Source organism: Lontra canadensis, unplaced genomic scaffold (assembly GCF_010015895.1).
Source record: "Lontra canadensis isolate GAN:19392208 unplaced genomic scaffold, GSC_riverotter_1.0 scaffold142, whole genome shotgun sequence".
NCBI classification, from domain to species: domain Eukaryota; kingdom Metazoa; phylum Chordata; class Mammalia; order Carnivora; family Mustelidae; genus Lontra; species Lontra canadensis.
Window position 1 is genome coordinate 454,530 of NW_022631136.1, and position 17,144 is coordinate 471,673.

Sequence of the window (17,144 nt, forward strand, 5' to 3'; positions counted from 1 at the left end):
ATTATGAGTCATGTACTTGGAGAAACACTGATCATAGCAATTCCTAAAAAGGCAGTCATGATGATACCAAGAACTAAAATTTATTTAGTACATACTATGTGCTAGACGTTATACCAGTGCTATCCAATATGGTAGCCACAAGTCATGTGTAGCTGTTGAGCACCTGAAATGTGGCTAGTCTAATTTGAGGTGTGCTACAGGTATAAAATATGTATCAAATTGCAAAGACTTAGTACCAAAAAAAGAAGTGTAAAATAGCTCATTAATAAATTTTAGAAGTTGATAATGTTTGGGATTTTGGGTTAAGTCAAATATGCTATTAAAATTAATTTTACCTTTGTTTTTTACCTTTCTAATACAGTTAGAACATTTAGAATTACACAGCAGCTCACATTTGTAACTTGCTTTACATTTCTATTGGAGTGTACTGCCTTACCCATTCAGTTTTGTTTCAGTCTCCTGATGACCCGACAAAGTAAAAATTGTTATTATTATCATCAACTTATTTTTCAGATGAGGAGATTGAGGTTTTAAGGAAGTGAAAACCTTGTCCAAAGCCATGGAGCTAAATAAGTGACAAAGCTGAACTTGAACTGTTTGTTTCCAGTTTGTTAAGCACTCAGTTGAAATAATATTTTAAGAAGATTTATCTAGCTATGATTATTTTTTTTTAACATTTTATTTATTTATTTGACAGAGATCACAAGTAGGCAGAGAGGCAGGCAGAGAGAGAGGAGGAAGCAGGCTCTCCATGGAGCAGAGAGCCCGATGCGGGGCTCAATCCCAGAACCCTGGGATCATGACCTGAGCGGAAGGCAGAGGCTTTAACCCACTGAGCCACCCAGGCGCCCCTAGCTATGATTATTTTAATCTCTTACTTATAAATGTCACTTATAAGGTAGGCAAAATTTGTTTTTACCAAATGGACGATATGTGAAGCTTTCTGCCTGCTAAGAAATATTGTAAACCAAAGGTGGGAAAGTAGTACAAAAGTGAGGAATCATTTAGTGTTTTTTAAGATTTTTGTCATCCGGGGCACCTGGGTGGCTCAGTGGGTTAAGCCTCTGCCGTCAGCTCAGGTCATGATCTCAAGGTCCTGGGATCGAGCCCCGCATCGGGCTCTCTGATTAGCAGGGAGCCTGCTTCCTCCTCTCTCTCTCTGCCTGCCTCTCTGCCTACTTGTGATCTCTGTCAAATAAATAAATAAAATCTTTAAAAAAAAAAAAAGATTTTTGTCATCCACATGTAATTAAGAATGAGATTTAAGACAGCATGGCTCTTTGAATAAAAATGGTTAACTTGATGATTAACTAGCTGCAGCTGTTAGTTTCACCACTACCTAAGATGATGCCTGAGTGTTCGTAATAATATAATCCTAACAGAGTAAGTCCGTAACAATATAGACAGTACAGGGTTTTTTTGTAGAGAGTACAGTTTAGGGCTTAGAAAACAGTTGGCATTTTGAAGTAATGTAAATAAATTACAAGGTAGGAGGAAGCTGCTTCATATCATCAACAGGTACTTTATAGATTTCTACCTAAACAAGTAACACTAGAAACTTGGACCTTCTCCTGTAACCATGAGTTGGTTCGATCTCTGAATTATTTACAGAAAAATTAGGATCCTGTAACAGAATTTGCATTTCAAAGGAAGAGGAATCCAGAGGACATTTCTTGTTCACTTATGGACATTTCAGGATCAGTTTTGAAACTGTTGGAATCCTCACTGTCTCTGTAGAGATGCTGGGGGAGGGGTTTACTTTCCTGCGGGGACTAGAGTGTTAGCCACCATTGCAAGAGTCATGATGGAGTGTATCACGGGTCACTGACAAGCATTTATTGAGTGCCAGTTATGTGCAAAGTTTTGTGCAAGGTGCTAGAAAGATGAAGGATTTCAGTGTCTAATGGGAAAATAGACATATAAATGAATAACTCTAATAAGATGCTTTTTTTAAAAACTGGATTTGGGACACCTCGGTGGCTCAGTTGTTAAGTGTCTGCCTTCGGCTCAGGTCATGATCCCAGAGTCCTGGGATCAAGCCCCCAAGTCAGGCTCCCTGCTCCTCGAAGAGCCTACTTCTTCCTCTGCCTGCCACTCCCATTGCTTGTGCTGTCTCTCTCTCTCTCTCTCTGTTGCTCTCTCTGTCTCTGTCAAATAAATAAACAAAATCTTTAAAAAAAAAAATGGATTTAACCCAAGAGTCAAATCTAGGCCTGTCTCAAATCCAGTTTATTTGTGCATATGGAACATATATTTTTAAAATTAAAAATCACTTTTCATTGCAAAATCAGTACATAATACTTGTAGGAAAAAAATTTTAATAACAGCTGAGCAAAAAGCAGATAATAGAAATATCCACACTGCCACCATCCCACCATGGGAAGTGTCAACATTTTGAAGTACATATAGCCTTTGAGACCTTCTTTATCAATGTGTACACATACATTTTTAAATAAAAGGGAATATGCTTTCAATAAAAGGGAATATACTTTCAATAAAAATACTCAAACATATCATTTTTTTATAGTGACTGCATAGCATTCTGTTGCCAGATTGTGCCCCAGTTTATTCAACTAGTTCTGTTTTTTGTTCATTCAAAACTTTCTCATTCAACATTGAGCACTTACTGTATTCCAGGAGCTATTGTAAGACTGGATTTACAGGGGTGAACAAAATTATTTGGTATTAATTGTTTATAATTTTTCATGCTTATAAATAATACTGTAATAAGCATTATTTTATGTACATCCTTACATACCTGCCCCGTTGTTCACTTGGGATAATAATAGTTGAATACATACTATATATGCCGGACACTCTGGTGACTTCATTACATATATTTTCTCTTTTAATCATGATCTAAGAATTAATATTGTGATTCTGTTTTTCAAATGAAGAAACCAGAACATGGAGAAATGAAGTAATTGGTCTTAGGTCATACGGCAAGGAAGTGCAGAGCTGGAATTCGAGTTCAAGTTTGTGTGATCCTAGATTCATGCACTGCTAGCAATGTTGAGATGAAATTACTGCCTTGGAAAGCATAACGTTTTTTTTAAGTAGGCTTTTCACCCAATATGGAGCTTGAACTCACCACCCCAAGATCAAGAGTCGCAGAGCATAAACATTTTAAGATACTAAATTACTAATTTGCCAGCCAGAAAGGTTTTACCAGTTGGAACCTTTACTCCATACCCTTGCAATAGAGGTCAGCTGCTCCTGATTCTTAAAAATAAAGTTAAACTTAAAAATCAACAATGTGGAGGTGCCTGGGTGGCTCAGTCATTTAGGCATCTGTCTTTAGCTCAGGTCATGATCCTGAAGTCCCAGGATCGTGTCCCGCCTCCGGCTCCCTGCTCAGTGAGAAGCCTGCTTCTCCCTCTCCCTCTGCCACCCACCCTGCTTGTGCTCTCTCATTCATGTGCTCTCTCTCTCAAATACATAAAATAAAATGGAAATATGAATTTGATTCAGGTGTTCACTCAGCAAACTCTAAATTTAGCATCTATTTTTTATTACGGAATCACAGATCAGAAAGATACTACTCAAGATGTACATTAACTTGGGGTGCCTGGGTGGCTCAGTGGGTTAAAGCCTCTGCCTTCGGCTCGGGTCATGATCCCAGGGTCCTGGGATCGAGCCCCGCATCGGGCTCTCTGCTCACTGGGGAACCTGCTTCATCCTCTCTCTCTCCTGCCTCTCCGCCTACTTGTGATCTCTCTCTCTGTCAAATAAATAAATAAAATCTTAAAAAAAAAAAAAAGTACATTAACTGGTAAGTGAAGCCATTAGAAAAGAACTCCCCAAGCTCTCACTGCCACTGGGACCAGTGTTCCTAGCCTAGCTCAGCCCCCCACATAGGCACCAGGTCTCATCCCTCACCTACTCCAGGATATCACTCTATACTGACTCCTCTTTCCTCAGTTTTTCCCACACTAGTGGATCATTCATAGAAGCATAGAAACATACTGACTTCCTCCCGCTCCCCGCCCCCGCCTCCGCCTTTAAAAACCCTTTACTAGCCTCCTTTCTCTTTCCAGGTTCTGTATCATTTCCGTGTTCTTTCGTAGCCAAAAGTCTTGAAGAACGGTTTCTAATCATTGTCTCTGATTCCTCTCCTTACATATTCTTTTGAATCCACATATTCTTTTAAGCCTCAATCTGCTCAGGCTCTAACCCCCATCGCTCTCCAGAATATTCCTACTGTGGCCCCCAGGGACCTCCGCATGGCTAAACCCAGAGTCAACTTTTAGCGCCCATTTTACTTGACCTGTCAGTAACATTTGATCAGTCTCTTCCCTTGGGAACACCTTTATCTCTTAGTTTCCAGAAACAATAGTCTCCTGGTCTTCCTGCCTCACTGCCTGTTCCTTCTCTGTCACTTTGGTTCATTTCGCCTATCTTTGGAATCCCTGGAACTCTGTCCTTAGACCACCTCTCTTCTCTATCTATACCCACTTCTTTGGCAATCTCTTCCAGGCCTCATGGCTTTCAAATCTGTCTGCTACTGACTCCTAAATTTATATCTCTCATCCAGAGCTTTTCAGCCTCAGCACTGTTCGTGTTTGGGACCAGATAAGTCTTTGTTGTGATGAACTGTGCTGTGCTTTGTGGGACGTTCAGCAACGTCCCTGGTGTCTAGGCAGTGGTGCCAGTGGCATTCCACCAGTTACAGCAACCAGAAATGAATCCAGGCCTTGCCAGATGTCCCCTGGGGATAAAATCACATCTCTCTCGCACCTCTCCCCATTAAGAACCACGGTTTCTAGTCTGAACTTCTCCCCCAAACTCCAGATTTGTATATTCATCTGTCTACTTGACACTTCTGTTTGAATGTCTAATTATCCATATTTAACATGATCAAGACCAGGCTTCTGATACATCTTTCTAAACACGATCCTCCCTCAGACTTTGCATCTTAGTCCATTGCATATCCATCCTTCTAGCTGCTTAGGCCAAAAACCTTGGTGTTTTCTTGACTCCCCTCTTTATCTCACACCTACATCATGATTCATCAGAAAATCTTAAGATCCTTTCCTTCAGAATATGTCTAGAATCTGAAACCCTCTCACCACTGCTGTCCTGGTCCAGGACACCACCATTTCCCACCTGGATTGTTACAACTGCCTCACCCTTGACTCTACAGTCTCATCTCTGCACCGAAGCCTCCAGGGGTTACCCGTCTTACTCAAAAGTAAAAATCAGAATCCTTACAGTAAGCTACCAGGCCTTATATGATCTCATCTTCATGCTCCCCTCCATCCCCTTCCTTAACATCTCAGTCTTAAATCTTACTACCCAATACCTTCACTCCAGCCACACTAGCCTCCTCTCTGTTCCCTGAACACACCAGGCCTCAGTCCCTTTGCACTTGACCTTCCCCCAGATAGCTTCCCTTGCCCCATTCAGGTCTTGGCTCAAATGTCAGTTTCTCAGTGAGGCCTTCCTTGACCCCAGGATTTAAAATCTCACACCACCAACACCACCTCCAACTCTCTTTCAACGGCTGTATTTTTCTACATAGCACTTTCATCTCATGTGCTATAGAGAGGCAGTGCCACGTCATGCTTAGAAAAACAAACTCTGAAGCCAGATAACCTCGGTTTGTATCTTGACTCTGTCACTTTCAAGATGTAAGACCTTGGCTTCTCTGAGCCTCACTTCCTTTATAAAGTTTTTATCTTATGAGAACCTCACATACAGTGATATGAGCTCACCATTATTATTACTGGTGTGTTATTATTGCATTTTACTTATTAATTTCATTTATCTTCCCCTTCTTCCATTGGAATATAAATCCCGTGAGGGAAGAATTTTTTTTTTTTTTTTTTTTTTAACTTACTGCTGTATTCACAGCTTCTAGAACAGGGCCTGGTACATAGTAGGCAGTTAATAAACATGTGTTAATCAAATTGTTACCTCTGGAAAGAGCAATGGGGAGAAGAAAGATCCAGGAGACTTGAGCTCTATGTGTACTATTTAAAACTTTTGCCAGAACAATGTATTCATGTATTACTTGTATCCTCAAAAAGCTTGTAGACTTATGTGAAAAAAAGACAGGTAGACAAAGGAATTCCTAGAGGATTGCTAATATGAGAGTTGAGTTGTAACAGATGCACAGTTCAGATAAAGTACCAAGGGGTGGGGCCACCTTCCCAGCGAGGGAATAGTATGTGCAAAAGCAAAGAGGTATAAGACACAGTAGTAGCTCTGACAGCTGGAAACAGTGGAAATTGAGAGGACTTGTTCTGGGCTATTAAACGTTCCATTGTATCCTTCTCTCTCACCCACTCCTATCTTCCAGCATCTCCAGCTAAGTGTTTGGCTATAATTAGAAAATTATTACTCCATTAAGGCAAATATTTGGGGGGTTTTTTTCCTCATTCCTTTCCAGAAGATCTTTTTCTGGGTTCCTGCTTCCTACAAATTCCATTAATTTTGTTTCATTATACCACGTAACATTTGACTCTAGCTTCCTTTGGTATCCTTGGTTTATTATTATTAAGAAACTCACATATAGGGCGCCTGGGTGGCTCAGTTGGGTAAGCGACTGCCTTCAGCTCAGGTCATTATCCTGGGGTCCTGGGATTGAGTCCCACATCGGGCTCCCTGCTCAGCAGGGAATCTGTTTCTCCCTCTGACCCTCTCCCTTCTCATGCTCTCTCTCTCTCTCATTCTCTCTCTCTCTCTCATATAAATAAAATCTTAAAAAAAGAAAAGAAACCCACATATAACTTCTATCTGTGGAATATAGTGAAAAAAGAGGAAGATATGGATGATAGATCGATTGTCTTATTATATACCTTTGTTTAGGAGCACAGTTGTTCAACTCAATTACTTTAATAATTAAAATCTAAAATCCTTTAAGTGTTAATCCCTAGTTCCTTACCAAAGACTGAAAAGTGAAAAACCTCTTTTTCCAATACATGATGCAAGAGTTTTTGAGATTGACTTTTTTTTTTTAAGATATATTTATATATTTGAGAGAGAGTGTATAGGGACATGGGTGCAAGTTGGGGGAGGGGGGGAGGGAGGGAGAGAGTCTCAAACAGACTACACCGCTGAGCACAGGGCAGACCGAGATCAGTCTTGTGACCCATGAGATCATGACCTGAACCAAAATCATAAGTCAGCCGCTTCACCTACTGAGCCACCCAGACGCCCCTTGATGTTGACTTTTTAAAATCAGGGCTTTGGGGGCACCTGGGTGGCTCAGTTGGTGAAGTGACAGACTCTTGATTTGGGCTCTGGTCATGATCTCAGGGTTGTGAGATCGAGCCCCACCTCAGGCTCCAGGGTGGGCACCTACTTAAGATTCTCTCCCTTTCCTTCTGCTTCTCCCCACCTCTAAATAAATAAAATAAAATAAAATCAGGGCTTTTTTCTGCCCACCTCGCTTCTCTCCATAAAGTTGGAAACGATGACACCACAACCAAGACAAGCAGTAGCATTAATCCCCTCTGTTAGTTCCTGGTACCATCTTCATTTATATGCTGTCTCACATTGAGTTGTGATTGTGTGTCTATCTCTAAGAGTCCTTTAAAGGTAGGAATCGGGGAAGGGAGGGAAAACTGAATGGGAAGAAATCAGAGAGGGAGACAAACTGAGGGTGGTGGAAGGGGAGGGGGAAAGGGGGGAATGGGATAACTGGATGATGGGCATGAAGGAGGGCATGTGATGTGATGAGCACTGGGTGTCATATGCAATTAATGAGTCAGTGAACACTACATCAAAAACTAGTGATGTACTGTATGTTGGCTAATTGAATTTAAATTAAATAAATAAATCTCAATGTGCCCCCCCCAAAAAAAGCTAAAAAACGAAAATCATTCTTCTGTTGTTGTGTTTTTAAACATAGTCTAAATTTGGGGTATAGATACCAATACGTTCCTCGCCCATAATTTCTAAAGCATTCTGCAGTGACTCATCAAAGTCCTCAAATAGATAGTTTTTAAAAAGTCACAATGGCCCTTGGAAACAAAATTAGACTTGGCAAACATAAATAGTATTTTCTCTGTGCCGTCAAGAATATGGCGTCTTGTTGATACACAGAGGAGGATCTTGAAGTATAATTTCCGTGAATTTACTTCTTCTCTTTGCACTGGTTGCAGTCTGAAGTGAAGCAGAAATCACCTGGTAAATTCCCGTAGGGCTTCTCAGTCCATGTGTTTCGTTCTTACTGTAAGTCACCAGTCAGAGACTTTTTGTGTTCTCTCTCAAGAAAGCAGTGCTCCCTCCTTCCCTGGTACTTGTTTTCTGCCCTTGAAGTGTCTCCAGTCCAACTGGCCAAAAACCGGGCCACACAGAAGTGCCTGGATTTCAGTAGGGAAATAAATAAATTTCACTTCTACTCCTTTCCCTCTATTTCATCATCTTTTTTTCTCTTCTGCAAAGGAGTTTGGAATTTAAGTCCCCCAAGTCCAGAATCTGCCAGATCTAAAAGTGCAAAACAATGGTAATGATAAGGTACCTACCTGGTCACCCCTCCAGCCCTCTGCTACAGACCTGTCTCCCCAGAATGACACTTAACCACACTACCCCCAGACTCCAGTATCAAAGCGAAGGCTCTCTGGCCAACATGTAGATATTTAAGATTTTATTTATTTATTTGAGAGAGAGAGTGAGGGAGCAGGAGGGAGAGAGAATCTGAAGCAGACTCCAAGCTGAGCACAGAGCCCAACTTAGGGCTCAATCCCACGACCACGAGGTCACAACCTGAGCTGAAACCAAGAGTTGGATGCTTAATGGTAGCTATTTTAATGAGTTCATTTATTTCGGATGCCACTATTGGGGCCCTACTAGATATCAGCCTATGTGCTAAGCCCTGGAGATCCAAGCTGAAGCCCTAGACCCGCCATAAGCAGCTCACAGTCTAGTGCAGTGGACAGTAACAGGGAGAGGACCTGAGGAATAAGAACACAGAGCGAAAATACCAGGATAACAAAGAGAGTTGCAGGGATAAGAGGGATCCGACCAGCCTGAAGGAGTTTGAGAAGCTTCACAGAAAAGGTGACTTTCAGTCCTCGCCTTAAAGGATAAAAAGGATTTCGTCAGACAGAGAAGGGCCGTCTGTCATTTCAGACACAGAACTTAAGAGCACAACATACAGTGGGGAAAGCTCAGGAGGTGTTTGGGGGAGATAAAGTGGCTGGGTACTGCTGAGCGGCCTGGTGGGAAGTGGAACCAGACGAGCGAGCAGCAGTGTGCGTGGTATCCAGGGCACAGGTTCCAGAGCCTGAACTTGAAGCCCAGCTGAGCCACTTCCTGGCTGCGGTGAACTTGGCAAATCCCTTCACCCCTATAGCTTGGTTCCATCATCTTTCAAATGAGGATAATAGCATCTTGTTCACACATACATATACACATACACATGTGGCTTAATAGTTATCAGGAACAAAATAAATACAAGTGTTAGTTAATTATGAGGATACATTATGAAGGGCCTTGAATTTTAATCTGTACAGTATTCTGTAAGCAAAAGTAAGGTTTTCAAGCTGACGAGGTGAAAATACACAATAAGATACCATCTGTGTTGCAGAAAATCAACTCTGGTGCCACTTTGTAGAGTCCCCCAGCTGAGGAGGAGACTAGAGGCACAGTCCACGTTCTGAGGCCATTTTAAGAGTCAAACAAGAGGTGTTGATGTAACACGGTTCTCAGTTAATAGGGCAGCCTTGCCCTTAAAAATTCTGGGTCCGGGGCACCTGGGGGGCTCAGTTGATGAGCTCTTTTTTTTTTCTTTTTCAAGATTTTATTTATTTGACAGAGACAGTGAAAGAGGGAATACAAGCAGGGGGAGTGGGAGAGGGAGAAGCAGGCTTCCCACGGAGCAGGGAGCCTGATGCGGGACTTGATCCCAGGACCCTGGGATCATGACCTGAGCTGAAAGCAGACGATTAACGACTGAGCCACCCAGGCGTCCGAAGCATCCGACTTTTGATTTCAGGTCATGGTCTCAGGGTCGTGAGATTCAGCCCTGCGTCAGGCTCTGTGTTCAGTGTGTAGTCTGCTTGAGATTTTTCCCCTCCCTCTTCTTCCCTTCTATTCTTCTCCCCACTTGTGCTCTCTCTCTCTCTCTAAAATAGATAGGTAGATGGATAGGTAGATAAATTTTTCAAAAATTGGGGTCCTAACTAGAAATTTCAAACTGGAAATCTCAGTCTTAACAGATCTTACAGGTTTAGTGCTAAAAAACAGGGAGAAGCTTGGGGAAGAGCACTGAGGGGTGTTCCTTCTAGTCCACAAGTTTGAGTGTTCAACTGATGCTTCTCTTCTGCACCCACAGATCAGACCAGTACCTCTTGAATACTAATCATGATAGCCTTCATTCACTTCTACGTCATGCGCGAGATAATCTATTTTTGGAGATGCTTCTTTTTTTCCTTTGAGTAACCTCCAATCTACTGCTCAGTTTCCTAGAGGAAGTTCTGGCTTCTGGACTGCACAGCCGAAGCAGGGAGAGCTCTCAGGTGACATCAAGGTCAGCAAACAGAAGATGAGATGGTGATGGCGAGGTGAAGAGAATGGCGTGACTTCCCCCCTGACGTCGCCACAGGCTTTCCCCGCTGACCACAGGTGTTGGAGAAGAGCCTTGGGTTTTGTGCTTGTCGTTCTAACCCAACTCCAAGTAGTCTGCTAATTCGTGGATGGTTGACACAGACACCAAGACTCCCAGTGATGAGCTGAGACTAAGTCTGTGCCCCAGCCCACTTTTCTCGTGGTTTTCTTATCAGATAAACAAAGGTATTCCTTGTATTTGACAGCACAATCACTTCAGTTTCTGACGAATTTTGTTGGGATCTTACTTGAGAAAAGGGTTATCAGAGCTCAGAGGGGTTTAAAAAATAATCATTTGATGCTCACGCTATGCATCCTCTCTTCTCTTGACCCCTTTTACTTTTCATTAACCACATTCCTACACACTTCATTTTTTTGAAAACTCATCATGTTTCTGTAAAGAACCATCCAAAAATTGTTCCTACATTGCAGTTTTCTGTGGCACTGAGAAACCATGTATTACTACAATAAAAATCCATTTTGTGGAAAGATAACAAGTTTTTATTTCTTTGGGGTTAATAACTATTTATGGGAATTCATGAGATGAGGGATGAGTTGGCTTTATACCAGACATAGAGAAGGCACTGCTTCCATCCAAAGGATATTTAAAGTATGTCAAAGCAAATGATAAATTCTGGTGTCAATTTCAATTCTCTTGAAAGCAGTGGTTGTGGGGATGTCACTAATGCCAGGAAGTTATGGCATCCTCAAATCATAGCAAAAACAGCATATCACAATCCCTCACTAGTCTTCTGTAAGCCCTGTATATATTTTTTTACTTTCTTTTGATGTTGAACATAAAATATTCGGTAGCCACAGACAGCCTAAGTTCAAATCTGTCAAAGTTGTCAGGCTTTGAGAATGCTGTTTAGTCTCCCTGTGGCTCAGTGTCCTCATCTGTAAAATAAGGGTAGTAGACCTGGAGGGGCTGTCAGTTAAGCACCCGACTCTTGATTTCAGCACAGGTCATGATCTCAGGGTCTTGAAACTGAACCCCACGTTGGGCTCCGTCTTCTCTCTCCCTCTCCCTTTGCCTCTCTCCCTGCTTGTCCACTCTCTCTCTCAAAAAATCTTTTTAAAAACTAAGAGTAATAGGGGCGCCTGGGTGGCTCAGTGGTTTAAGGCCTCTGCCTTCGGCTCGGGTCATGGTCCCAGGGTCCTGAGATCGAGCCCTACATCGGGCTCTCCCCTCAGCGGGGAGCCTGCTTCCTCCTATCTCTCTGACTGCCTCTCTGCCTACTTGTGATCTCTGTCTGTCAAATAAATAAATCTTTTTAAAAAATGAGAGTAATAAAGTACCTTCCTCATAGGACTATAAGGATTAGATAATATATATAAAGCACTTAGAACATTGCAAACACTAATAATAGACAGTAAGATTGATTCCTGTCTCCAACCTGGGGATACAAAATCAGTATACAGAAAGATCAGATTCCCGTCAACTCTCCCACTGCACTAATCAGCAGCTCAAGAAATAAGGGAAAAAATAAAGGCCTTTCTAGCCATCTCCCTTTTCCCCATTCCCTCTCCCTTTTCTCCATGGTTTGTTTAACTCACACAATGTGAAGCCCTAAGACTTTGTCATATTATAGCTAAGAGCTAAGATCTAAATTCCTTTCCTTTTTTTTTCCTTTGTGGGTCACTTTAGGTACATTTTTTTAAAAATTTCCCTTTTTTATATTAAAAAAGTGAAACTGCCTTCATTTGGGGAGTTAATTACAGCATTTTATGAGTCACATAGTTTTTTCAAATAAACAAACTCCTTTCCAAGCAGGATTATGTGTGCCTCCCTTCCTCTTGGCAAGATAACTCTTTGGAGTAAGAAGAACAAGAACAGACACTTCTCTGGGACACCTGGGTGGCTGAGTTGGTTAGGTGGCTGCCTTCGGCTCAGGTCGTGATCCCAGGATCCTGGGATCGAGTCCCACCCACACCAGGCTCCCTGCTCAGAAAGGAGCCTGCTCCTCCCTCTGCCTGCTCTGCCTGCTGCTCCCTCTGCTTGTCCTCTCTCTCTGACAAATAAATAAAATCTTTTTTTTTTAAGATTTTTATTTATTTATTTGACAGAGAGAGATCACAAGTAGGCAGAGAGGCAGGCAGAGAGAGAGAGAGAGGAAAGCAGGCTCCCCGCTGAGCAGAGAGCCTGATGCGGGACTCGATCCCAGGACCCTGAGATCATGACCTGAGCCGAAGGCAACGGCTTAACCCACTGAGCCACCCAGGCACCCCAAATAAATAAAATCTTTAAAAAAAAAAGAAAAAGAACGGACTTCTCGGGGCGCCTGGGTGGCTCAGTGGGTTAAAGCCTCTGCTTTCGGCTCAGGTCATGATCCCGGGGTCCTGGGATCGAGCCCCGCGTCTGGATCTCTGCTCAACAGGGAGCCTGCTTCCTCCCCTCTCTCTCTGCCTGCTTCTCTGCCTACTTGTGATCTCTGTCTGTCAAATAAATAAATAAAATCTTAAAAAAAAAAGAAAAAAAGAACAGACTTCTCGGGGTGCCCGGGTAGCTCAGTCAGTTAAGCAACCAACTCTTGATTTCAGCTCAGGTCATGATCTCAGGGTCAAGGCATCAAGCCCCGCCCTGTGCTCCCCATGTGGGGAGTCTGCTTAAGGTTCTCTGCCTCTCCCTCCACCCCTACCCCCACACACGCCCTCTCTCACTCACTCTCTCTAAAATAAATCTTAACAACAACAAAAAAAAGAACAGAATTTTCTTAAACCATTCCTCCTATTATTTGCCTGCTTCCATTGTGCCTACCCAACTAAGGATACCAAGAAGTGTAAAAAGTGAGCCTTACCCTCAGGATGTCTGATGCCAGAAGGTGGCATTTCTGGGGCACATGGGTGACTCAGTTAAGCAGCTGCCTTTAGCTCAGGTCATGAGCCCACGGTCCTGGGATCAAGCCCCGCATTGGGCCCCCTGCTTGGTGGAGAACCTGATTCTCCCTCTCCCTCTGCCTGCTGCTCCCCTACTTGTGCTCTCTCTCTATCTCTCTGTCAAATAAATAAATACCCTTTTTTTTTTTAAGTTGGCATTTCTTTATTAAGGATCAAAGACTTACATACATTTTTTTTAATATTTTATTTATTTATTTGACAGAGACACAGCGGGAGAGAGAGCACAAGCAGGGAGAGTGGGAGAGGGAGAAGCCTGCTTCCCACTGAGCAGGGAGTCCAATACAGGACTTGAATCCAGGACCCTAGGATCATGACCTGGGCCGAAGGCAGACACCTAACAACTGAGCCACCTAGGCGCCCCTTACGTACATTTTTTTAATATTTTTAAAATATTCTTTCTAGAGACAACCCGGCATGCTCACACGTGAGTTGTGGGGGTTGGGGAGAGCATCCCAAGCAGACTCCATGCCCAGTGCACAGAGCCCAACTCAGGGCACGATTTCTCGACCCTGAGATCATCCCCTGAGCCACAGTCAAGAGTCCAGTGCTTAGCCAACTGAGTCATCCAGATGCCCCAAAGACTTACGTTTTCAAGATTTACAGAGCTGATTACATTATTAGCGGCCCTTTATTTTTACCCTTTAAAAATAGCATTTTCCTTGACGTCTCATGTGCTTTTAATGACTCTCTTCCGTAGATTGAAAGGCCCTCGTCAAATGTCCCGTTTACTCTACAAAGCCAAGGCACTGTTTTTAGCTAACCATTTGGACAGCGAGTTTTTGCCCAGTAAACTTGCAAACAGCAACTCAACAGTCCTATCGCTGATAGCTCCTTTCTTGCTCCCTTACGGGGAATGGCTTATAAAACAGTCAAGTGAAGAATAAAGTTGCTGGAGTTGCGTCTTACCCACAATGATGCCGTTAGGGAGGTCACCCCATCACGAGTCCTCCTGGTATCTTTGCTCCACCAAAAGAGAGAAATTGGCTTGAGTCGTCTTTGTGGCTTGTGTGTATCATGGTATCAAGCTCACTAAGGAGACAGTGCTGTGACAATGCGTTTAAAAAAAAAAAAAAGCACCGGTAAATTCTCACTCTGAGATTTCTCACTTAAGAATTGATCCTCGGAGGGGCACCTGGGTGGCTCAGTGGGTTGAAGCCTCTGCCTTCGGCTCAGGTCATGATCCCAGGGTCCTGGGATCGAGCCCTGCATCGGGCTCTCTGCTCTGCGGGGAGCCTGCTTCCTCCTCTCTCTCTGCCTGCCTCTCTGCCTGCTTGTGATCTCTGTCTGTCAAATAAGTAAATAAATAAAATCTTTAAAAAATTGAAAAAAAAAAAAAAGAATAGATCCTTGGAAACAGCCCCAAGTCAAAGATCCCAATTCAGGTGCCACGAGGTTCACCTGGTGAGAGAGAAGTCAGCTGAAGAACAGGCCTGGAGAGGGGTATGAGTAACAGGACCACGGGAGGCAAAGCGAAGGGAGGTAGGGGCAGGACAGTAAGAGGAGGCAGAGAAGCAGTACAGGTTAGTGAGAGAAAAATCCAGAGATTTATGTAACATCTTCAGGAGCAAATAGGCAGGAAAGGTTCTCCAGCCCACATGCATCTGTTCTGGAATCTGAAAATTACTTGGGAGGGTTCTGATATTTTACCAGTCCCTCTGCCTAATGTTCCACAAAACTCTAGCACAAGGACCCCAGTACCTTGCATACAGCAGACACTCAAATATTCATCGACTTTTCAAAGGAGGAGAAAGGAGGAAGATGGGGCAAATCATTTGTCTCCCATAAGCCAGAATCTATTTAAATTATAAATCCAAACCGCTCTCATCCGCCTGGCCAGCAAGCCCTCAAAAGAGCATGCCTCCTACTTTTTCCTCCCCAGTACACTGGGACATTTTGCTTCCTCATTTATGAAGATACCCTAGATTTTCTGATTCCCTTTAAAGCACTTTTTCAATAGGGAGCGAGAAACAGAGATGGTGGAAGGGGAGAGGAGTGAGTGTGTGTGTGTGTGTGTGTGTGTGTATACAAAGCCTAAACAGTGGACTGGAGTCAGAACACCTGGATTCTAATCCATTCAGCTAGTAATTTGCTGTGTAAACTTGGGCAAGTGGATTGATCTGCCATGCCAATTCCTCATTTTCCAAGTGGGAATAATATTTATTCTGTATACCTCACAAGGTGGCACTAAAGATTTAGAGAAATGATATATGAGCATTTTGAAAGGCTAAATGTCTGTATCGGTCTAAAGTAGAGGAATTAATTAATCTGGTAAATGAAAAGAGGTTAAGAGGAATATCATTGGGATTAGGAGGAAAGGGGGTGACTGGGGAAAGAGAAAAGCCCCTCCTTCATTTGACAGATGCCAGAAAAAGGCAAGACCGCCCCATTCCTGAAACCACAAAATTGGTCAATATTTTCTTTTATCTTGAGACACCTCCAGAAGAAAAAGTTCTTCATTTTCTCTGCTCTTGTGTGCCAGGGATTTGTATTCATTTTGTGGTTACTGCATGTCTACCATATGCCAGGCAATGTTTCTGTTAGCTTATTATCATTCAGTAATTAGCCCTAGAGGGCAATATTTGCAGATTTTCATAGGACTTCCACAGGTCATCTCCTATATTCCACTAACTTTCCTTGTTGATAGAATTGGCAGTTCATCCCTCACCGTTTAATATGTTGAGGAACAGAGTCCTGACGAAATTCAGTGACTTGGGGTGCCTGGGAGGCTCAGTGGGTTAAATGCCCGACTCTGGGTTTCGGCTCAGGTCATGATCTCGGGGTGCATGATGGAGCCCTGCATGGGGCCCTGCGTGCAGTGTGGAGTCTGCTTGTCCCTCTCCCTCTGCTCCTCTCTCTCTCTCTCTCTCAAATAAATAAAATCTAAAATTTAAATTTAAAAAAAATATATTCAGTGACTTGACCAAAGGCCACAAAGTAGTGAAGATGAAACTGGCACCCAAACCTGGGTTTCCTGACTCCCCACCTGCCCTTAAATATGTACTGGGAAAAAATGAAGCTAAGATGTTGGTCTGTCAACTCCGAGGCAGATCTGGTGTAGGAGGCATCAGCAGAGGTCTCTCCAGTCAGGGCATCCTCTGGGCACAGAGCCCTTCCCCCCACTGGACTGGGATGGGGTGCTTCCAGGTGAGGGCAGCAGGAAGAGATAGCGAGGAAGTTTTAGCCTCACCTGGAGCTTATATGTAAAGCCACATGGTACTCTAGACAATGGCTTTGGAGACGGAGAAATGTACTCCCGCCAGTACTTACCGTGTGTGTCTGCATATCCCTGGGCCATCCCGAGTCTCACTCTTCTCCATGAGCAGTGGAGATCACACGTATGTCCACTTCGTACTTAGGAGGCTCAAAGAAGGCCTGAGGCTTTACAAACTGGTAGCAATGTGGATTAATACGAACTCCACTCCCCCCGCGCGCCCCTACCCATCCATACCGCCCTCCTCGGGGCACAGAAAACTTTTCCCCAACACCTGACCTACCCAGGCCACTATCTCCACCGCCCAGGGAGTGTGAATTCCAGACGCCGGTTCTCCCTCAGGCGAGCGCCCTCCCACCTCCCGCTCTTGTTTTTGTTTCGCCTTTGGGAGGGAGACCATCTCGATCTAGGCTCTCTCGGTCTTGCTATATCTCTCTCCATTATCCGTTACTGCCATCTCCGCGGGCCGTCCGGGCAGGTC

General features: G+C 43.4%; 1 protein-coding gene and 1 long non-coding RNA gene across 2 annotated transcripts in view; one reads left to right on the forward strand and one right to left on the reverse strand.

Moving 5' to 3' along the window:
* Positions 1-11,045, forward strand: part of VPS45 (vacuolar protein sorting 45 homolog) — a 65,153-nt gene extending 54,108 nt beyond the window's left edge. The window contains exon 15 of the mRNA XM_032843581.1: positions 10,409-11,045. Within this exon, the coding sequence (XP_032699472.1) occupies positions 10,409-10,496 (88 nt within the window). The 3' untranslated portion in view covers positions 10,497-11,045. The remainder of the gene's footprint in view (positions 1-10,408) is intronic.
* LOC116858719 lies at positions 7,827-17,110 on the reverse strand. The gene is made up of 3 exons (XR_004380998.1): positions 16,720-17,110; positions 14,359-14,495; positions 7,827-8,433 (listed from the first exon to the last, which is right to left on the reverse strand). It is a non-coding gene; the product is annotated as an uncharacterized LOC116858719 (long non-coding RNA).
* Positions 17,111-17,144: the final 34 nt, after the last annotated feature.